At 42.6% G+C, this 24665-nt stretch overlaps 1 protein-coding gene across 1 annotated transcript in view; it reads left to right on the forward strand.

Annotated features, from left to right (window-relative positions):
• Positions 1–24665, forward strand: part of LOC134346985 (ADAMTS-like protein 1) — a 546173-nt gene that overhangs the window by 402770 nt on the left and 118738 nt on the right. Inside the window, exons 13-15 of the mRNA XM_063048923.1 lie at positions 1349–1553; positions 3365–3512; positions 21684–21768. Coding sequence (XP_062904993.1) covers positions 1349–1553; positions 3365–3512; positions 21684–21768 — 438 coding nt within the window. The remainder of the gene's footprint in view (positions 1–1348; positions 1554–3364; positions 3513–21683; positions 21769–24665) is intronic.

The following is a 24665-nucleotide window of genomic DNA, read 5'->3' on the forward strand; positions in this document are numbered from 1 at the left end:
GGTCACAAGACAGCCAGCAGGTTCCAGCTCAATAATGGAACTTCATAGGGAGCAGTGTACAGCACATCATTGGCATGCATTGAAATACCCTCATTGTTTGCTACATGTGGAGCTACGTGGAGCCAGCTCTGATCACCTGTCCATCAGAGTCAAGGTCAATAGAGGGGATGAGGTCAAGAACACCTGTGGTTAAAAGGTCTGAAGTGTACGTAGTGTGTGTGTGTGTGTGTGTGTGTGTGTGTGTGTTGACTATCAACGCTCATTTACACTAACCCAATGCTAATCCCAGTCAATTCTCCCCCCATTCCCTTCAACTCCCATCAGATCCTGAACATGAAGGGTAATGAACGAGTAGCCAATCAATTTGAAATCTCTGGAATGTGGGGGAGAAAACACAGAGCACTCAGAAGAAACTCACATGGTCACAGGAAGAGGTCAATAAAGCTATGAGAGGCATAGCCCCTGGGTAGAAATATCAAATATTTGAGCATGTGCATTCAAGGTGAGGGGGGAATGTTTTAAAGAAATGTGTGGGGCAGAGTGAAAGGTGTTTGGAATGGGATACTGGGGGTGTTAATGGAAGCAGATTTGATAACAGTGAATAAGGTGTGTCTAGATAGACACATGAATGTGCAGGGAATGAAGGAATATGGATCATGTGCAGGCAGAATAGATTTAGTTGAATTTGACATCATGATGGCACAATTATTGTGGGCCAAAGTGCCTATTCCTCTGAGAACATGACTACACATACACAGAATAGAGATGCTTTTATCAATATATTTTAAAGTGTCCAGCAGAGCATCTGTCAGAAATGATGTAATTTTTGTAGGTACAGTATTGGCTTTCCAAACTGGATTTCCAGTTTTCTGAACTTTAGAGGATTCTTGCAAATAGTTTTTTTATCAATATTAGATACATCAATAATATTCAATTGTGGGAAATTGTTTTAGCGTGTGGAGAAGAGAATAAAGCAGGAATAGGAATGTTAGGAATGAGCATTCTGCATCACAGAGGAAAGGTAAATATTTCTGGTTTGAGGCCTATCCAGACCTGTAGGTCCAGGTCGTGATGAATAGTTTCATCCAAAGATTAATCTATTGCCCCATCTGTGCACTTCTGGTGATTTATGCTTCTGCTTAAAATTTGCAGTCATTTGATCTTCTGAAATGACAATCATTAATCATTTTCAGACTCTAATATCAGTGGCTTTATTCACAAACCACAAAGTGCTAAGTCGTCACAAGCTGAGGCAAACAAATTGTGTCACTTACTGTATATTCTGCAGTATTAAGTCTTACCAATAACTAATGTATCTGACAAAACACTTGTTTTTCTGTGTTGGCAGGTGGGACAGTAGCCCTTGGACTGCCTGCTCAAGCTCCTGTGGAGGAGGTGCTCAGATTCGCACTGTCTCCTGTGTGGAGGAAGACATCAATGGACAAATCAGCAATGCAGAGGAGTGGAAGTGCATGTACACACAGAAATTTCCTGTCATGCAGCCCTGTAACCTCTTCGATTGTCCTAAATGGTTATCACAGGAATGGTCTCCTGTAAGGAAATTTCAGTCTTGGGTTGAATTGTCACAATGTCAACCAGGATGAGAGTAGTCAGCATCACTTTAATTAATGTTATTTTGGGACCTGGGCGTCATGGACAAGGCCAATATTCATTGCCTGTCCTCTAGATGAACTTCAGAAGATAGGGGTGAGCTGGTGCTTTAAATTGCTGCAGTCCTCCCACAGTGCATTTGGTATGGGAGCTCCAACATTCAGATCCAGTGATGAAACAACAGTAAGTTATTGCAAGTCAGGATGGTGTCCAACAGCTGCAAGTCAGCATGTTGTCCTTGTCATTGGTGGTAGAGCCTGCGAGTTTGGCATTGTTGTCAGAATAGCCATTATGTACCGATGGTTGCAGTTTAAAGTTTTAGGGTGTTATTGGAGAGTGAACCACACTCCTGGGAGCATTTGTCACTTCAAAGTGTGTGGCTTGAAAGAATGCATTCTTTATTACGTTAAGATCATTCTGTTACATCTGTGGGTTTTTAAAATTTATTCACTCATGGGAATCACTGATAGATCTAACATGTGCATAATTCAAAATAGAAGCAGATAAATTTGTTCGAAAAAGAATGTGAATAATTAATAGCAGCACACACACACTCAGCAGGTCAGGCATTGTCTATGGAAAGGAATAGACAGACAACATTTCGGGCCAAGACCCTTCATCAGGACTGGAAAAAAGATGAGATGTCAGAGCAAGAAGGTGAGGGGAAGGAAGGAAGAAGTACGAGGTGAAAGGTGATAGGTGAAACCAGGAGAGGGTGAGGGGTGAAGCAAAGAGCTGGGAAGTTGATTGGTGAAAGAGATAAAGGGCTGAAGAAGGAGGAATCTCATAGGAGAAGGTAGAAGACCATGAAAGGAGGAGAAGCTCCAGAGGGAGGTGATGGGCAGGTAAGCAGATATGGTGAGAGAGGGGAACAGGAATAGAGGAATGGTGAAGGGAAGCAATTACCAGAAGTTTGAGAAATTAGTGTTCATTCCATCAGGTTAGAGGCTACCCAGACAGAATATAAGGTATTGCTCCTCATCGCAGCAGTAGAGGAGGCCATGGACTGATATGTTGGAATGGGAATGGGAAGTAGAATTGAAAAGGATGGCCTGCTATTTCTGGCGGGTGGAGCGTAGGTGCTCAGTGAAGTGGTCTCTCAATCTAATTCGGATCTCGCTCCCCCCACTTCACCATCCCCCGTTTCCGTTTCCCTCTCTCACCAGCCCATCACCTCCCTCTATTGTTCCTCCTCCTTCCTGCGTCGCGTTGTCTTATTGTTACTCTCCATGTTGACTCAGGGCAATGGGAGTTTTTGAAATATGCCACCATACTAACTGAACACTTTCCTATTGTAATGAATTTGCATTGCTCCCATTAGAAACTGAATTAGGTCTTAAATGCATATTCCTTTCATTTATAAATTGTATATGTGCAGACTGCAAATGCCCTGATAGACACTCCACTATTCCAATCTTCTCCAGCATTATTCAGCATTCTCTGACTGAATCCCAGCAATTAATATCCGAGAATTTGTTACTAGGGTTGTGCACTGCTGGACAGTCTCAAATATCAACAATGTTGGACTATGGCATTTTAAAAGAGTGGTACACTGCTCTGAATATTATTAGAGACTTGGTCTTTTTGAGAGCTGTCATTGGAATGACGATCATATTCAAACAACATGCAGTTTACTTTGGTACTTTGATTTTGCTTAACTTGTTTGATTCACTTTCTGAACTCCCAAGTTATTTTCCTGCAACAGATGCATGATCTCTGATCTCTTGTATATTGATGGTCTGTTTCTTTCTAGTGTACAGTGACATGTGGACAAGGCCTCAGATACCGCGTGGTCCTCTGTATTGATCACAGAGGACTGCATGCTGGTGGCTGCAACCACAAGACAAAACCTCACGTTAAAGAAGAATGCACGGTCATGGTTCCATGTTATCAACCAAAAGGTATGTCCAGCCATTCCATCCTGCATATTGTTCACCAGTGTATTGGTTCAATTCCTGAGTACGTCATCTTGACAAAAGTTTTAATAGATCTTTAAAAGTGAACTAATGTTTTGGGTTGAGAAATGTTGTATGGAGATGCATAGCATTCCGAAAATAATATCACACAGCACCATTTCCAGGATGGTGGCTTGGATGAACATTTTATCTGTGCATCAGCTGAATCAGGCAGGGAGTTTCCTTGAGGCTGGCTCAAGTAAAAGAGTGTTCACTGCAATGGCTTCAACATTTTGGTGGTAGAAGCATAGAGCTTCTGCTGAAATGGGTGCAGCCCACTTCAACACACTTCAGGCTGTAGTAGATGTGATTGTGTTAATGTTTTCACACTTTTGGAAGGAATTCTAAATATGTCAAAATAAAAGGAGGTGTTATTAACAACATTTAATGGCTTACGTACGGTATATTTAACCAGGCTATATTTTTAAATATCAAATTGAGCTTGACAAGTCCTGCGCAGAAGGGATAGGTGTAGGGAGGCAGGTGACCATATGGCCTCGGTGAGAATTTTACAAAATACGTAGATGAAATATATTCAATGAATTGTGTACGTTTATCTGGGTGATTTTAATAACTTTAACCGGGTAGCGTCACCGTCCATCAACTCCAACAGCTGGCTGACTGCCTCAGGGATGTGGAAGTGCACAAATGGACCAAGCAGGTCCATGTTTCAGGCCATGATTTACTTGCAACCTCCGGCAACATTTAAGGACTAAGCCGAAAGGATGATGACGATTGTATTGGGCCCTTAGAACTATCTCGGTCCTCTTGTATCTTGCAAGTGGCACTTTGCCCAACAGGTTCACTACTGAGGCAACAAATGGTTGGCTAGAAGACTCATAAATGCAATAGACTGGAAGTCTTGAGCAATACACACAAAAAGCTGGGGGACCTCAGCAGGTCAGGCAGCACCTATGAAGGTGATTAAACAGTCAACATTTTGGGCCAAGATCCTTCATCAGGACTGGAAAGGAAAAGAACTGAAGCCGGAATGAGAAGGTAGGAGGTGGCAGATGAGGCTATGTGAGGAGGAAGGAGGGCTGATGAAGTAAGAAGCTGGATGGGGATAAAGGGCTGAAGATGAAGGAATATTCTAGGAGAGGATGGTGATTCGTGGAATAACAGGAAGGAGAAGAGTAACCAGAGGGTGCTGATGGGCAGGTGAAGAGAATACAAGGGGTAAAATGGTAACCAGAAGGAGGAAGGGAAAAAGAAGGGGGGAGGGGTGAGTAATATTGGAAGTTAGAGAAGTCGATCTTCATGTCATCTGATTGGAGGCATAATATGACATAATATTATACCAGACATAATATGAGATGTTGCTCCTCCAGCCTGAGTTTGGCTTCATTGTGGCAGTGGAGGAGACCATTTACCGGTACATCAGAATGGGAATGGAAAGTTGAATTAAAATGGGTAGCCACTGGAAGACAAAGAGGTCTCCCAATCTAACTTGGGTCTCAGTGATGTAGTGGCCACGCTGAGGGCGCCAGATACAATTGATGATCCCAACAGAATCGTAGGTGAAATGTCACCTCACCTGTAAGGACTGCTTTGGGCACTGAATGATGGTAAGGGAAGAGGCATAGGGGCAGGTCCTGCTTGCAGGGATAAGCACCGGGAAGGAGATAAGTGGGGAGGGACAAATGGACAAGGAAGCCACGTAGAGAGCTATCCCTATGGAAAGTGATGAGGGAGGTAGGGAAAGATGTAATTAGTCAGAGGGTTCCGTTGGGGATAATGGAGGTTATGGAGAATAATGTGTTGTATGCACATTATTCAGGTATTTAGCCAGGCTATCTCAATATGAGGCATCACCCTGGTGGATTCACAGTGCAGGACTACTTGCATGCCAAACACCATAAGCAGCAAGTAATAGGCAGGAGGAGAAACCAAGTCAGAAAGAAACGTGTTTAAATAAAAGGGATTATAATGTAATACAGATTTGAACAAAATGGACTGGGCCAAATGGAATAGCAGTATATCCTTTCTTAGGGAAGGGGCTCTTAAAAGGCTCCAGGTGCTGTCAGACCAATGCTAATGCTACATGTACCTTCCTTCCCACCAACTCAACCTGCAAGTTAGTCCTTAGGGAATCCCAAGTTCTTTTGCAGCTCTGATTTCTGAACTTTCTCTCCATTTAGAAAATAGTCAACCCCTTTATTTCTTCCAGAAAAATGTATGACCCTGCACTTCTTTACACTGTATTCCTTCTCATAATTGTTTGTCATTTCCGTACACAAGTGTAGAGGAGAAAACAATTGTTCCTCTGATTCCAATGCAGCACAAATAAAGCAATAAGATAAAGAACATAACAGTAATAAAACTACAATAAATATAAATACTTAGATAGCTTATATACAGTGCATCGATTAATTTTATATCCATAAAGTGATACCAGGCACTATTATGCCTGTATCGAATTGAATTGACTTTATTACTTACATCCTTCATATACATGAGGAGTAAAAACCTTTACATTATGTACATAAAGTGACTGAGAGGAAATGATAAGGTAGTGGTGTTTGGGGTGTGGAGGGGTGGATTAATGGGTGGAGGTGTTGATCATCCTTACTGCTTGGGGAAAGTAACTGTTTTTGAGTCTGGTGGTCCTGGCGTGGATGTTATGTAGCCTCCCTGCTGATGGGATTGGGGCAGTCGAAGAACACGGTGGGTGGGATACTTCATGATGTTACTGGCTGTTTTCTGGCACCTTTCTGAATATATGTGTTCTTGACAATAGGTAGCCTGGTGCTGGTGATGCGCTGGGCAGTTTTGACTGTCTGTTGAAGAGCCTTCCAGTCTGCTGCAGTGAAGTTTCCGTACCATACAGTCGTATTTCCGTACCATGCAGTGAAGTTTCTGTACCATGCAATGATATAACTTGTTCAGATGTTCTTTGCGCTTCTTATAATGATATGAATGTAGATGTGCATAGTTCAGCTCTCTTAACCCTACTTAGAAAGTAGAGGCATTGGCAAGCTGTCCTGATTGTGCAGAATGTGCTCTGGGACCTTGAGAGGTTGGGTGTGATGTGCACTCCCAGGAGCTTGAAAGTGCTCACAGTTTCCACCGCTGTGCTGCTGATGTAAAGAGGGGTGTGAGTGGTGCGAGTTCTCATGATGTTGATAACCATCTCCTTTGTCTTTTTGACATTGAGGAACAAGTAATTTGCATGGCACCAGGCCTCGAGCTCTTCCACCTCCTTTTCGTAGGCCATCTCATCACTATCGGTAATGAGCCCCACTGCTGTCGTGTGATTCACGATCTCCACAATGAGGTCGCTCGGGTGCTTGGCCATGCAGTATGTGCGAGCCAAGTGTACAGTAGTGGGCTCAGCACACAGCCCTGGTGTGTATCCATGATGAAGATGATGGAGCAGTCGTGTATCTGGACTACCTCAGGTCTATTGGGGTTAGGAAGTCCAAGACCCAGTTGCACAATGGTGTATTTAGACTGAAAAGTAACAGTTCATTCACCATGCTCTTTAGGACAGCAGTGTTGAATGTCAAACTGAAATCGAAAAACAGCATTCTGACATAAGTGTCCTTGTTTTCTGTGTGTGTCTGGGCCAGCCAGGTGCACGATGTCACCTGTTGTAGAGTGGTTCTGTCAATAAGCATATTGGTGGGTGTCCAGTGTGGCGGAAATGGAGTTTTTGATCTGTGCCATTACCAGCTGTTCAAAGTACTTTATGGTGATTGGTATCAGTGCCACCAGGTGGTAGTCATTTATTTCTGTGGAGAATAGTGTTGAATGACGAACTGAAATTCAGAAACAGCATTCTGACACACTGTAAGTGTCGTCGTTTTCTAGGTGTGTCAGGGCCAGGTGCATGACAGATAATATGGCTTCTGTCAGAGTAGTTCTGTCAGTAAGCATGATGGTGAGTGTCCAATGTAGCAGGAATGGAGTTTTTGGTAATGTGTCATTTCAAGCCATTCAAAGCCTTTCATGACGATTAGCATCAGTGCCACTAGACGGTAGTTGTTTAGCTCTGAAGCTGTAGAATTCTTTGGTACAGGGATGATGGTGGTTGATTTGAAGCATGTGGGGACAGCAGCCTGGATGAGGGAAGTGTTGAAGATGTCCACAAAGACATCAGTGAGCTGGTGTGCACACTCTCTGAATAATCTGCCATGTCTTTGCTCATTCTCCTAATCTAAATCCTTCTGCAGACTCCTGCTTCCTCAAATACTACCTGTCCCCACACAAATCTTCATATTGTCTGGTCCAGTTGAGTTACCTACCTTCAGACCTTTCAGCTTCCAAGTACCTTCTCCTTAGTGATAGCAGCTACATTCACTTCTGCCTCCTGACTGTCACAGTCAGCACTGGCAAAGACTGAACCCAGATGTGGAGGAACAGCAGACTCCCACGTAGAGATGGAAACAAAAGGTTATACATAGGAATTCCAACAGATCATTGGTAGATTGACTGAGCGACACCACGAGACATATCATTCTCAGCACAAGGATCCTGCAATGAGAACTAATCAGGAGTCCACTTTGAATAATCACAGATTGTGAAAAACCCGTGTCAGTAATAATCACCTTGACAAGATTAACCAGAAAGCACAAGATTTTAATGACTAGTTAAGATGACAATTAGTAAATACAGGTGCTTGAGAAATCTAGAAGTCCAACACTTTATATTGTACCTCAGGGGCCCACAGGGCTCACAACACCTGATAATCTTGAATTTCTGGCATGCTGGTGGTGTCTTCCACAGACTGGCACTAAGTACTTATTGAGTTTGTATGACATTTCTTTGTCCCCCATTACTACCTCTATGAGAATTGTGATCAGTTTTGGTCTGATTATCTAAGAAAAGATGTGCTGGCTTTGAAGAAGGTCTAGAGGAGTTTCATGAGAATTATTCCAGTAGTGAAAGGGTTGATGTATGAGGAGCATTTGATGGCTCTGGCCTTGTACTTGCTGGAGTTTTCAAGAATGAGGAGGCACCTTATTGAAACCTGTTGAATATTGAAAGACCTGGATAGAGTGGATGCGAAGAGGATGTTTACTATAGTGGGGGAGATCTGGGATTGGTGGCACAGTCTCAGAACAGGGAGGCATATACTTAGTTCAGAGATAGGGAATTAAATCTGTGCAATTCATTGCCACAGGCAGCCATGAAGGCCAAGTCATCAGGTATACTTAAAGTGGAGGTTGAAAGGTTCTTGATTAATCGGGGTATCAAAGGTTATGGGAGAAGGCAGGAAAATGGGATTGAGAGAGATAATAAATCAACCATGATGGAATGGTGGAGCAGGCTCAATGGCCTAATTCTGCTGCTATGTTTTAGATTAGATTATTAGATTATGAGGACACGCAGACCTCTTTTATTGTCATTTAGTAATGCATGCATTAAGAAATGATACAATGTTTCTTTAGAATGATATCAGAGAAACACATGTCAAACCAACTGAAAAACTGACAAAAACCACATAATTATAACATATAGTTACAACAGTGCAAAGCAATACCGTAATTTGATAAAGAACAGACTATGGCACGGTAAAAAGTCTCAAAGTCACTCGAAAGTCCCATCATCTCACGCAGACGGTGAACCTCCAGCGCCGCAAACTTGCCGATGCTGCATCCTGGAAGCATCCGACCACAGTCCAACTCCGAGTCCGTCCGAAAACTCCGAGCCTCCGACCAGCTCTCCAACACTGAGCACCGAACACCATCTCTGCTGAGCCCTTCGACCCCGGCCCCAGCAACAGGCAGTAGGCAAAGCCAAGGATTTGGGGCCTTCCCCTCCGGAGATTCTCAATCGCACAGTAGCAGCGGCAGCAAAGCAGGCATTTCAGAAGTTACTCCAGATGTTCCTCCGTGCTTCTCACGGCTGTCTCCATCAAATCGGGATTGTGCACGGCCCCCTAGTTAACACATACGATATTATTCGGAACAGCCATGCACACTACGTCGCGCCACCATCTTCTCCTCCCTCCCATGGTCTATGAATTATATAAGGAAGCAAAGGTTAGCAGTAAACTCAAAGAGTGGGAGGAAAACTAATTTAGCAAAGGTGGACAATAATGTTGAGAAAAAAGGAGAAAATAAACCATGAAGTCAAACTAATGAGAAAAATAAGCTGGATGAATGGAGCTTCTTCAGGCATATGAATAATTTAAAAATGATGTTCAAGTGAGTATTAACTCCATAGAAAATTTGGCTGGGGAGATGGTTATGGGAGAATTAAGGAAATAGCAGAATAGTTAAACAGAATTGGCAGGACGTATATGTGGCAGAGGGTTGTACAATAGGAAGTAATCTGATCTCCCCATGGAGAATGAATAGAGCTGAAAGAAGTAGCTGTAAAGATAGTCAATGCATTAGATAAAATCTTCCAAAAATTGTAATGTTCTTAAGGGTGGAAAAGCTGCCATTGTGACGTTGCTGTTCATAAAGGGAGGGAGACAAAAGATGGGTAACAAGAGATGGGTAACAAGAAGCTTCACATCCATTGTTGGTGAAACGTTAGAATGTACTTTAAGGCAGTTCTGATAAGGATGAAAGGCAACTATGTTAAAAATGGATGACAAAATATATTGAAAGTATGATTATTAAGAAAAAGAAGCTTCTGCTGCTTAGGCAACTACAATCAAGTGAGTCTTTCAACAAGTATAAAGTGTGTAGGAGAGCAGAAATATCCTTGGAAATATTAAGGAGAATTGTAACGCATTTTATCAGGAGCAAGAGAGTTGCCAGCGAGGGAAAGGATGGGTTCCATCACAGTCTAAAGGGGTAACCTCTTTATAGAATCACAAGATGGAGGTGGAAAATAGTGTGTTCATGGATGCATTGTCCGGAGCATTTTAGTATCAAGAAGGTGGTGGTATTAGATATCTTGAAGTACGAAAGGGTGGATAAATGACTGATCGAATGATATAGCAACACGCACGGAATGCTGGAGGAACTCTGCAGGCCAGAACAGTACAGCACAGGAACAGGCCATTCGTCCCACAATGTTGTGCCAAACCAGCTAAACAGCAAATTAGAAACACCCAAATACTAATCCCTCCTACCTACACCATATCCCTATCCCTCCATCCTCCTTACAACCATGTGCTTATCCTAATGTCTCTTAAAAATCTTTTAAAATCTTTTTATTAATTTTCCAAAGTTATAAACAAAGTAACAATGTTGATACAGAGAGATTGGAATAATCTTATTGTTAATAAGCATATACAGAAAAGATTTCAAATAACACAGGTATAATAGACTTTCAAACTCATGATGTAATTAATCATAAAGAAAAAATAAATAAAAAGAAAACATACAAAGAAAAACCCAAAAAGCAACAAAAAAAAAACAACTATTTGTAAATACTAAACCCAAAAAAAGCAAACAGAACAAAACAAGGCTAGACCATTATCTTAAATTGAACACGTTCAATAATGTCGTCAACTCCGCTCCTCTATTCATATATTTTAGGTTAATAAGAAGGATTCGGAAAGGTCAAATTACATCACATAAAAGTCACTAGTTTATTTGCCTCTACCACCATACCAGACAGCACAATCCAGGCATCCACCAGTCTCTGAGTAATAAACTTACCCCTCATATCCCCCTTGAACCTAATCCCTCTCCCCTTCAATGTTAGCCCTCAGGTATTAGACACTTCAACCCTGGGAAAAAATACTCACTGTCCACTCTATCTATGCCTCTCACAATCTTGTAAATCTCTATCAGATCTCTTCCAAGCCTCTGACGCTCCAAAGAGAATAGACTATGCTGATCCAGCCTCTCGTTATAGCACATGCCCTCTAAACTCAGCAGCATCCTGGTGAACCTCTTTTGTACCTTCTCCAAAGCCTCAACATCTTTCCTATAGTGCGGTGAACAGAACTGTACATAACACTCCAGATGTGGCCTAACCGGAGTTTTATAAAGTTGCAACATAACTTTTTGACGTTTGAACTCATAAAAGCAAGCATCCCATAAGCCTTCTTAACCACCTTATCAACCTGTGTAGCCGCTTTCAAGGAGCAGTGAACTTGGATTCCAAGATCTTTCTGCTCAGCAACACTGTTAAGGACCTTGCCCATAACAGTGTACTATCTCCTAGCATTTGCTCTACTGAGATGCAACATTGAACTGAGTTAAACTCCATCTGCCATTTCTCAGCCCATACCTGTAACTGATCTATATCATGCTGTATTCTTTTCCAATCTTCTACACTATCCAGAACTCCACCAATCTTGGTATCAGCCACAAATTTACTAACCCACACATCTACATTTTCACTCAGGTCACTTATATACACTACAAACAGCAAAGGTCCCAGCACAGATCCTGGCAGAACACATTCCAATTACAAACCTCCAGCTCAAATAAGTCCCTTTGAACACTACTCCCTGTCTTCTATGGGCAAGCCAGTTGTGAAATCAAACAGCCAATTTGTTGTGGATCCCATGCATCAGTCTTCAGGATTAGCCTCTCATGACGGACTTTGTCAAACGCCTTACTAAAATTCCAAGTAGACAACATACACTGCCGTACCCACATCAATCTCTTCCATCACCTTGTCAAAAACACAGTCAAGTTGGTAAGGAATGACCTGCCACACACAAAACCACGCTGGCACTCTGTAATTAGGCCATGGGTTTCCAAATACTCATAAATCCTATCCCTAACAATTTTCTCCAGCAATTTCCATACAACTGATGTGAGACTCATCTGTCTATAATTCCCAGGATTTTCCTTTGCTCCCTTTTTAAATAGAGGTTCAACTTTAGCCACTTGCCAGTCCTCCGGGACTCTGCTTGTGACTAGAGAGGACACGATACTGATCAAGGGCCCAGCAATCTTGTCTCCAGCCTCCTTCAATAATCTGGGGTAAATCACATCAGGCCCTGGGAACTTACCCGCCTTAATACTCATTAGGAGGCCCAACTCTTCCTCCTCCTTGAACTCTAAGTGCCCTAACGTAATCATACAGTCAGCACTGATCTCCTGGGCCTCCAGATCCTTTTGATTGGTAAATACTGAGGCAAAGTACTCATTAAGTACCTCACTCACATTCTCAGCTCCAAGCAAATATTACCCCTTTATCCTTGAGTGGTTCCTCCCTCTCCCTAGTTATCCTCATACTCTTGATGTGCTGTATGTATAGAATGCCTTGAGATTTACCTTCATCCTACTTAACAAGGACTTTTCATGTTCCCTCATGGCTTTCCAAATTCCCTTCTTTAGTTCTTTACTGACTTCTTTATACTCCTCATGTACTTTGTTTGATCCTAACTTCTGAAGCTTTGCATACTTTTCCTCGTTCTTCTTTACTAAATTCATCACTTCTCTGGACATTCAATGTTCTCTTATCTTTCCATCCCCATTCTTACTTCTAACAGGAACATACCTTTCTTGTACTCTTGCAATTGATCTTTAAAACCTTCCACGTGTCTAATGTGTACTTGCCAGAGAAAAGGTCTTCCCAGTTAATGCTTAGTTCCTGTCTAATGCCCTTAGCGTTTGCTCCACTCCAATTTAAAACACTCCCACAAGGACCATACCTATTCCTATCTATAGCTATCCTTAAAGATAAGGAGTTGTGGTCACTGTTCACCCATTGAAAGATCAGCCACCTATCTGGGCTCATTACTCATCACCAGGTCCAGTATGACCCCTCCTCTCATTGGACCATCCATATATTGTTTTAAGAAACCTTCCTGGACACATTTAACAAAGTCAGCCCCATCTAAATCCCTTACACAAAGAAGGCCCCAGTTTTTATTAGGGAAATTGAAGTCCCCCACGACAACAACCCCAATATTTTTACACATCTCCTTAATTTGACTGTGTATTTATTCCTCAATGTTTCAGCGGCCATTAGGGGGTCTGTAGTTCAAACCATCAGTGTGATTGCACCCTTCCTATTCCCGAGTTCCACCCAAATGGACTCAGCATCTGACCCTTCCATTATGTCTCCTCTAAGTGCAGATGTGATCGATACCAGAATGCTTGAGGAAGCAACGAAGGAGATAGCTGGAACTATGATGAGGAGGTAACAAAGCAGATTGGTGAAGGCACGACTATACAGTGCCTATAAAAAGTATTCACTCCCCTTGGAAGTTTTCATGTTTTATTGTTCATTGCATCACTGTGGATTTAATTTGGCTTTTTTAACACTGATCAACAGAAAAAGACTCTTTCATGTCAAGGTGAAAACAATCCCTACAAAGTAATTTAAATAAATTACTTATATAAAATACAAAATAATTGATTGCATAAGTATTCACCCCCATTAATATGACACACAAAATCATCACTGGTGCAGCCAATTGGTCTTAGAAGTCACATAATTAGTTAAATGGAGATCACTGTGTGCAACCATGGCGTTTCAATTGATTATAGTAAAAGTACACCTGTAACTGGAAGGTCCAACTGCTGGTGAGTCAGTATCCTGGCAAGAACTACACCATGAAGATAAACGCACGCTCCAAATAACTCCATGAAAAGGTTGTTGAAAAACACAAGTCAGGAGATGGATACAAGAAAATTTCAGAGTCACTGAATAGTGTATCCCTTGGAGTACAGTTAAGTCAATCATCAAGAAATGGAAAGAATATGGCACTGCTATAAATCTGCCTAAAGCAGGCTGTCCTCAAAATCTGAGTGAGTGTCCAAGAAGGGGACTAGTGAGGGAGGCCACCAAGAGACCTATGACAACTCTGGAGGAGTTAGAAGCTTCAGTGGCTGAGATGGGAGAGACTGTGCATACAACAGCTGTTGCTTGGGTGCTTCACCAGTCACAGCTTTCTGGGAGTGTGGTGAAGAGAAAGCCATTGTTGAAAAAACACGCACATGAAATCTCAGCTAGAGTTTGCCAGAAGGCATACGGGAGACTCTGAAGTCAGCTGGAAGAAAGTTCTATGGTCTGATGAAACCAAAATTGAGTTTTCTGGCCATCAGAAAAAAATGCTATGTTTGGCATAAGCCAAACACCGCACATCATCAAAAACACACTATCCCTACCGTGAAACATGGTGGTGGCTGCATCATGCTATGGGGATGATTCACTGCAGCAGATCCTGGAAGGCTTGTGAAGGTAGAGGGTAAAATGAATGTAGCAAGGTACAGGGAAATCCTGCAGAAAAACCTGATGCAGTCTGCAAGAGAACTGCAACTTGGGAAATATGTTTTCCAGCAAGACAATGACCCAAGCATAAGGCCAAAGCTACACAGGAATGGCTTAAAAAAAAAATCAAAATTAATGTCCTGGAGAGGCCAAGTCAGAGTGCAGACCTCAATCCAATTGAGAATTTGCAGCTGGATTTCAAAAAGGTTGTTCACTTACGATCCCCATCCACAATCTGGTAGAGATTGAGTGGTTTTGTAAAGAAGAATGGTGAAAAATTGTAGTGTCCAGATGTGCAAAGCTGATAAAGACCTAACGACACAGATTCAAGGATGTAATTACTGCCAACGGAGCATCTACTAAATAAGCTGTACTGACTTAAAGGGGTAAGTAATCAGTTATTTTGTATTTAATAATTGTAATAAATTTAGACCAATTTGTCTTCACTTTAACATGAAAGAATCTTTTCTATTGATCAGTGTCAAAAAAGCCAAACTAAATCCACTGTGAGTTAATGCTGTAAAACAATAAAACATGAAAACTTTCGGGGGGTGAGGGTGAATACTTTTTAAACGCGCTGTATATAGTGTTGATATGGACATTAGTAAGGGGCATTTGACAAGATCCCGCATGATAAGTTATTCCAGAAGTTTAAGATATGTGAGATCAAGATGAGCTGGCTTGGTGATAGGAGGCAGAGAGTTGTGGTTGAAGGATACTCTTAATTGCAACGCTGTGCCCAGCGGTGTATGGTCGAGATCACGGGCACTTGCTTGAGATTTTAATAGTTGGATGTGAATTTAAGGAGTGCGGTTAGTAAGTTTGCAGAAGACATGAAAGTCAATGCATAGCAAGGATGATTCTAGACAGGATAAATCTGTAATCAAAGCTTTTTCTCTTCGTTTTGACCCTCTGTCCACGCTGAAACGCCATTTTCCTCCCCCGAAAATGGAGCTTTTCTAAAACGCTCTGCAGAGCGTGTAAATCTGAAAACGCCGGTTGGGCTGTGTAGTGTGTACGGGGTAACCGGAGCTTTTTAAAAATGGTGTCATGACGTGCCAGAACAGAGGGTATCAGCAGCATGGCATTTCATTGTTTTCTTGAATGCATATAGCATTCTTTATAGCGGTTGAGGATGTCATTATATTTGGTTTGGCACGACTCCCAGTCCACGTTCTCCGCTCCTTTGCTGACTTTGTAGTCGCTTGTAAAGCACAGAAGCAGCTCAACTTCATTGTCTGTCCAAATGAAGAAGTCCGGTCTGCTTTTTCCAGCAGAAGTTTTCTTTGTATTCCTCGAAGACATTGCTGAAAACTTCCTTTCACTGTTGTTGTAGGTACTCTAGTTTTTGACCAATGGAAATAGCACAATGCCGCCGTGGAAATGGAAATAGTATACCGTTTCCTCTTCACTTGTTTTCTGTAGATGTGTCCTGCCCATGCCTAGTAGGAGGAGATTTGCCCAAATACCCATTTTAATGTGGACGGAGGTATTTTCAAAAACACCTGATGTGTACGCCCATCGTTTTTACACAAAACCGGCATTTTCAAAATTATCTGATCTAGTGTGGACGTAGCCTAAGACTACAGCAAAATAGAATCAGATGAAAAGTTGTATGGTGTGTCTTATGCCAACAAGCACAATGTGATGCATCTTGGGAAGTGAAATAAATGATTGGACACCAAGTAATGTTGCTGAATGGAGAGGCCTTAGGATTCAAGACCAGAGTTTCCTGAAAGTGGCATCACAGGGAGTCAGGGTGGTGAAGAATGCTCATACCATTTGCCTTCATAGGTCAGGCCATAAAATATAAAAGTTAGGACATTTACAGACACTGGCTAGACAACACATAGAGTATTCCGTGCCATTCTGGTTGCCACACTATAAGAAAGGTGTGATAGAACAGAGGAGATTGTTACCTGGACTGGACAACTTTACCACTTTGGAGAGATTGGGTTGGCTGGTTTGTTTTACAATAGACAATAGGTGCAGGAGTAGGCCATTCAGCTGTTCGAGCCAGCACCACCATTCACTGTGATCATGGCTGATCATCCACAATCAGTACCCTTTTCCTGCCTTCTCCCCATATCCCTTCACTCGGCTATCTTTAAGAGCTCTATCTAACTCTTTTTTGAAAGAATTCAGTGAATTGGCCTCCACTGCCTTCTGAGGCAGAGCATTCCACATATCCACAACTCTCTGTGTGAAAAAGTTTTTCCTCAACTCTGTTCTAAATTGTCTACCCCTTATTCTTAAACTGTGGCCTTTGGTTCTGGACTCACCCAACATTGGGAACAAGTTTCCTGCCTCTAGCGTGTCCAATTCCTTAATAATCTTATATGTTTCAATCAGATCCCCTCTCATCCTTCTAAATTCCAGTGTATACAACCCCAGTCTCTCCAATCTTTCAACATATGACAGTCCCACCATCCCGGGAATTAACCTCCTGAACCTACACTGTACTCCCTCAATAGCTAGAATGTCCTTCCTCAAATTTGGAGACCAAAACTGTACACAATACTCCAGCTGTGGTCTCACCAGGGCCCTGTACGACTGCAGAAGGACGTCTTTGCTCCTATACTCAATTCCCCTTGTTATGAAGGCCAGCACGCCATTAGCTTTCTTCGCTGCCTGCTGTACCTGCAAGCTTACTTCCAGTGACTGATTTACCAAGAGCAAAGGAGACTGAGGGATGACCAGATAAGAGATATATAAAATTATGAGTAACATGTAGGGTAGATAGTCAAAATCTTTTTCCAGTATCAGTGAGTGAGGCCAAGAGCTGGCTCCGTTTTATGCTATAGAACTCTGACCCTATGATTCTCCATTTGCCACAACCTTGCCACTCCTTGACCTCTTAATATCTCTCTAATATTCTTGTAACTTGCTATCCCACCATTCAGCCAGTCATCTGGCTAATGCTGCAGTCTTGAGCCACTCTGGGTTTGTTGATTAAGTTCCATGAAAATGAATTTCACAGTGGATGACATACTACAGGCCCTGGACTATCAGGGATAAATCACTCCCAGTTTTTTGATGTTGGAAGTTCAGCCCTGAGAGCATAAAATCATCAAATTCACTCCAGATGCTGAAACAGTTCCGTATCACAGTTCATCCACATTTCAGGCCTTTGCTATAGAATGATGCAAACATTTAGGCTTGGTTCCAGTGGGCATTTGGGACCAATCCACAAGGAAAGTCTTTTAATTTCTTGGAGGATGAATAGAAAAACTCACTTATCCAAAAATGAAACTACGTTTTTTAAAATTTTCTCACTTCATTATTCTAATGAGTGGTTCTGAAATGAGTATCTGTAATTGTAACAAACTGTAGCCTGTGATGGCAATTTCTGTAAGCTGATCAGTTGCTGTTTTTGTGAGAAGCACCATATTGTGTCTGGACTGGGATTGTACTGCTGTTACACTAAGACTTCAACCCAACAAATTATTCACTGTAAATTATATCAGACAGAAGCAAAATCAAAGTAGTGCTCTGGATATGTGTCACAAGCAGCCAATAAAACATAATGTCTATTACCCCTCGCACACATCCCAAATTAAATTAAACTTCACTTCAGTATGTTCTCGCAGGAATCCCAATATCACACAATTCTCCCACAGAGCTTGGGGAACAAACTCTTCCTCCTCATTCTAAATACACCACTGTGCAACTGGACGTTGGACTTCCTAATCAACAGACCTCCGATAGTTAGGACTGACAATTGCTCCTCCCTCCCTATCTTCCTCAATACGGGTGCTTTGAGGATACAGCCAAAACCTGCCTTACCTGACACTCAGAGTTTGCAGCAGTGCTCCAAACTCTGAGTTCTGTAGCTATCCCTGTAGTCAGTATGGAGTTTATTGGGCGGTCTTGACAGTGCATGAATCCCATTATCCCCTGATTGCCTCCAATACTACACACCTCCATTTTGCTCTGAAAGTTACTTCTTTCCAAATACAAAACTGATTCTTACTTTGTCGGGTGAAAAAGATTCCAATCTTTCTGCTCAACTCCAGGCTTTTGGGAACTTAGTGAGATCTCAGTGAGGACTATGTGCTGAAGTGATGGGATCATGTATGACTTTTTTTTTACGCTTGTTTTGAGGAAAATAATCCACGCTTCCCTAAGCTATTATGGCTATTTCCACAGTGGCAGGAACGAAAGGGACACTCCTATGGGAGAAGAGGAGTGGCATTTTTACAGGAATAAGAGTTTCTATTTCTGTGAGCAGGAGCATCAGAATCAGGTTTATTAACACTGACATGTGTTATGAAAATTGTTGTTTAGAGGCAGCAATACAGTGCAGAAAATAGAAATATAATTAAGTGACAATAAGAAATATAAAATAAAGTACAAAAAGAGTGCAAAATAGTGAGGTAGTATTCATGGATTGTTCAGCGATCTGATGGGGGAAGGAAAGAAGTTATTCCTAAAACAATGTGTGCCTTCAGGCTCCTGTACCTCCTCCCTGATGGTAGCAATGAGAATTGGGCATGTCCTGAATGGTGAGGGTCCTTAATGAAGGATGCTGCCTTCTTGAGGCACTGCCTTTTGAAGATGCTTTTGATGGTGAGCTGGCTAGGCTCCATGATGAAGTTGGCTGAGTCTACAACCATCTCAGTTTTCTTCATTTCTGTGCATTGGAGCCTTCATACCAGACGGTGATGCAACCAGTCAGAATTGTCTCTGCTATACATCTGTCGTAATTTACAAGTCTTGTAACATACCAAATTTCCTCAGGCTCCTAATGAAGCAGAGCCCCAGGAGTTCCTTCTTTGAGATTGCATCAATATGTTGGACCCATGATAGTTCCTCGAGATGCTTATGCTCAGTAACCTGAAACTGTTAACCCTTTCCACTGCCAACCCCTCGATGAGATATGTTCCCTTTCTTGAAGTCCTTAGTCTTACTGATGTTGAGTGCAAGGTTGTTGTGACACCATTCAACCAGCCAATCTATCTTACTTCTGTACATCTTCTCAACACCATCTGAGATTCTGCCTGCAACAGTTGTATGACTGGTGAATTTACAGATGGTGTTTGAACCACAAAGTCAAGAGTGTAGAGAGAGTAGAGTGGTGGGCTAAGCATGCTTCCTTGAGGAATGCCTGTGTTGATTTCCAACAAGAATATCTACACTGACTGTGGTCTCCCAGTGAGGGAGTAAAGGATCCAGTTGCAGAGGAAGGTACAAACACCCAGGTCTTAATGTTTGTGAACAGTTAGTGATGAATGCTGAGCTGTAATCAGTAAACAGCAGTAGGTATTGCTATTGTGTATGTGCTTCAAGCCTGAGTGGTGGTCTTGGTGTATGGTGGGGTAGGTTAGTGGTTGGAGGTGTTGATCAGCCTTACTGCTTGGGGAAAATAACTGTCTGGTGGTCCTGGTGTGGATGCTACAGAGCATCCTGCTGGGAATGAGACAAACAGTCTATGAGCAGGGTGGGTGGGATCCTGCATGATATTGCTGCCCTTTTTCTGGTAGGCTGGTGCCGGTGATACGTTGGGCAGTTTTGACTACCATTATAGAGCCTTCCTGTCCGCCACAGTGCAGTTTCCGTACCATGCGATGAAGTAACATGTTAGGATGCTCTCTACTGCGCATCTGTAGAAGGATGTGAGTATTATAGACCAGCTCTCTCACCCTCCTCAGAAAATAGAGATGTTGGTGAGCTTCCCGGATTGCACAGGGTGTGCTCTTAGACCATGGGAGATTGTGTGAGGTGTGCAGTGTCGGGAGTTTGATACTGCTTGCATGCCATGGTGCTGATATAAAGAGGGGTGTGAGAGGTGTGAGTTCCAATGAAGTCGATAAACTTCTCCCTTGTCTTGTTCACCTTGAGAAGGAAGTTATTTGCCTGCTACCAGACCTCCTCTCAGTAGGCCATCTCATCATTGCTAGTGATGAGCCCCACCACTGTCGTGCCATTGGTGAACTTGACAATGGGATTGCACGGGTGTTTGGCCGTGCGGTCATGTGTATTTAGACTGAGGGGGAAGAGTTTGTTCCCAAGACTCTGTTTTCTTTTCTTTTTAGTGGAAGAATAGTGTTGAATGCCGAACTGAAATCCAGAAACAACATTTTGACATAAATGCCCTTGTTTTCTAGGTGTGTTGGGGCCAGGTGCATGACAGATGCTATGGCATCTGTTATAGAGCAGTTCAGTCAGTAAGCATATTAGTGATTGTCCGGTGATGCAGCAATGTGCAATTTCCAGCTGTCCAAAGCACTTCATGATGTTTAGCATCAGTGCCACCAGGTGGTAGCTGTTTGGTTCTGAGGGTGCAGAGTTATTTTTGGTGGTTGATTTTGAAGCACGTGGGGACAGCAACTGGATGAGTGAAGCAGTGAAGATGTCGGAGAAGACGTCAATGAGGTGGTGTGCACCCTCTGAGTTCTCAGCCAGGGATTCAAAACCCTTCTCACACCTGCTGCTGTCACAGACGGTGTCTTCTCACCTGGAAGGTGGGTGGCGTTTGTTGTGCGCCTCGAAGTGTGCACAAACGTTGTTTAGAATGTCTGGGTGGGCGGCATCACAGGTACAGTCAACACTGTGTTCCTTGTATAGTCAGTATTGCCCTTGATGCCCAGCCACATACACTGGGGATCATTATCAGACAGGTAAATATCTTTGTCCCCTTGATGCCCTTGGGGCAGTGATGATGAACAGTTAACTCCCTGATCAGGTAATGTGACCGGCATTTAATTGTAAGATGCTCACTTGCCAACAGAACAGCAACTACTAACTACAGATGAGTTTGTGCACCAACCTTTGTTAATGTACACACAGAGTCCACCTCCTTTTGGATTTCCCCGTTGTATCTACACCTTGGATTATAATACCTTGCAGTTCCTGGCTGATTGAATAACTAACACATATAAAAACAATCACTCTCAATGAAATCTTGAAGACAATAAAAACAAACGCAATTACATGAAAGAGTATCTGAGAGGAGACTGAGACCTTGTCATAACATTCATCATCTTCCTTCCTTTCTCAACCCTGCAGTTGATTTGTTTGTTTGATTTATAGAGAGACTTCCTGTGGAAGCAAAGCTGCCCTGGTACAAACAGGCACAGGAGCTGGAGGAACTGCTGGTTGTTTCCGAGGAGCCTTCGTGAGTCTGTTGGAATTTTATTTCTATTTGGGGATTTTAAAAAAACGTCTAAGTCAGTGAGAATGAGGCTGTTAAGTTGGTTCTAATACTGTCTGTCACACAGATCAAGTGAAGATGGTCTGATGTGTGTATACAGCCATGGCCATACAGGAAGGGAGAGTCACATTACATCGACCCAGGGTGGGTTTGCTTTTCATGTTAGCTATTTCCCCTTCAGCAAAGGTTGTGCAAATTACCAGTTAGATGTCTGTTTGAATCAACCTAACAATCCCATCTGACCTCTCCTGATCCTCTGCTGAGGTTTACTTTTCAGTTTCTGGAGGCTGGGATATTGTGTTGGAGGTCAGTTACTTTCTGACACATCGCCCAAGCCTACTTGGTACACAGCTGAGCCTCACTGTGAATGTCAGCAGAAAGTACACTAGTTCTCTCCAATAATTTCTCAGGATATTTGCATCACTTGGAAGGCCATCATTATTGTCCGTACCTCATTACCCTTGAGAAAGTGGGGATGATCCAACTTCTTAAACTTTTCTGTACTCCTTTTGGTGAGAACACCCACAGTGCAATTAGGGAGGGACTTTGAGGATTTAGACATAGATAGGCTGAAGGACCAGCAATATATTTTCAAGTCAGGACTGTATCCAACTTGGAGGAGAACCTACATCACAAGCACAAGCTCAGGTCTATTGTGTCCTTTCTGCCTCAGGTGCTGATGGGGTTTTATCCATGAGACCGTAAGACATAGAAGCAGACTTCTGCTATTGAATCTATTCTACCATTCAATAACAGATGATTTTATTCAATTCCTTTTTCCGGCTTCATCCACATAATCACTAACACCCCTCCTTACCAAACAAAAATGTATCAGTTTCTACCTTGAATGTACCAACCCAGACTTCATGTTTTTGGACAAGCTGCTGGCCTATGGAGAACAGATAATTGGTTCAATCTTTTAAAAAAAATAAAATAAAATAAAATGGAGAGGCAAGTGAGTGTGAAAGTAGGAAGAGAGTTAGGCCTGCTCCACTTTCAGGGCTTTGCCACCTGTCAACATGACACTCTGGGTCAAGGTAACAGCTATGGTGAGGAGGGAAGGGTCGGTGCTTTTAAGGACTGGCGTACAGAAGTGATCCAGCCTGCAAAAAGGAATCAATCACAGAATGGGATCAATAGCCAGTGGTGAATCTGGAGTCAGGAACCAGGGTGCAAAGTGGTGAGGACAATGAGGGGTTGGTAGAGAGCATGACAGGTGGAGGTTGATGAGTTTGGAAGGATGGATGGAGCTCTCTGTGGCTGTTGTAATAAGAATGTTGTATTAACCCAGAGCACACATCAGGCAGTGTTCGTACTCCCAGCCTCCATGTCAAGTTGTCAGACCTCTTATTAACTATTTCATACAGACTCTAGAGACTGTGTTCTCTGCTTTCATTGGTGGAAGTGACTTGAGCAGAATGGTATGCAACTTGAAGGGAAGCCTACTTTCAAGACAAGAGGCTGGTAATGTGAAACTGAGTTATGTCGACATTTCTTCTCATAGGGGCTAGTGAATCTCGGGTATTCTCTGCCTCAGAGTATTGTGGAGGCTTGATCATTACTCGTATTGAAAATGCAGGTAGATACATTTTCAGAAGATCTGGGGATTTCAGGCCTTGGGGACCTGGAACAGAGGAGTTGACCTGGGACATGTATGGGGGACCAAGAGACCTCCCACCTGCTCCTATTCTCTTGTGTTGTTGAGTGTCAACTCCAAATGTCTTGTGTCACTACAGCCTGTTCAAACTACAAACCAAAGCTCCTTATCCACATGCACTAACCAGGCAGATTAGAAAATTTAGGAATTTATCTTCTCTTTCACAGTTAATTCTCCTGAACATTTTGAGTGCAAATTACGTCATATTTCGTGAAATGTCTTGCTCAGGAGGAAGAGGAAGGAGGAGACTAGTATAAATTTGGTTGATTTTTCCACTTCAGAATGAAGCCTCGTGCCTTGAAATGAAATGTCCTAATAGTCTCAGGAATATGCCTGTATCAAGGGTTCAACACTTATGATTTAATTTGTTTAGTCTCTCTGGTCCTCACTGGCTATGCTGTTAGTACAGTTAATATGAATGCCATAACTGACCAAGAACACCCCCTCTAGCCCCTGCCCCAGTTCCATGATGAATGTATCTGAAGATTTCTTTTGAGGCACACCGCCTCCAACACCCCCCTCCCCGCACTTGGAGTTGTGTCCCAGATCTAGCCCAAATCACAATCCTATTCAAATGGATAGTGTATCTCTGGGGAAATACTAAATCAAGTCCAAAATCGTATATAGTAAAGATAGTGGTATCTTTTTATCACTTGTTGCCTGTCTTTGGGGAAACCGCTCCAGAGATTCTCAATCCCTCATTAATTTTATCTGAAAACAAGCCCCTGTCTTTGAAGAATTTGTGTTTTAAAACCAGCTGCTCCATTTTTAACCCACCCAAACTGTACATTTCTTGTCATTCCCTGTTTTTGATTTGGCATTTTATATTAATTTCTTGTTTTACAAGGATTTGTGTTCGCTCCTGCAGCCCCAGTGCACATAATTTCCAAATTAGGGGGCAGGGGGCAGAGAGCATTACTTGTGGCCCCAGGCTCTGCCTGTTTCACTCAAAGCTCCAGCAGCTGCAGCCAGACATTCCTTATGGGACCATAACCATTGGGCAGGTGTCAGGGGATGGCTTCCAGTTGTGATTTGATCCATTTCAGCTTGGAGCACTCTATTTCCAAGTCCTGCATCACTTAAGGGTACAGCTTTATAACAGGGCCCCTCTTCTCTCAATGGCACTTAGCAAATTTGTCCTTGGAGACGCTTCCACTGAAAGAATCTCTTTTTACTTGCACCCAGGCAGGGCATTTATGTTTTA

This window comes from Mobula hypostoma, chromosome 5 (assembly GCF_963921235.1).
Source record: "Mobula hypostoma chromosome 5, sMobHyp1.1, whole genome shotgun sequence".
Lineage (NCBI taxonomy): Eukaryota > Metazoa > Chordata > Chondrichthyes > Myliobatiformes > Myliobatidae > Mobula > Mobula hypostoma.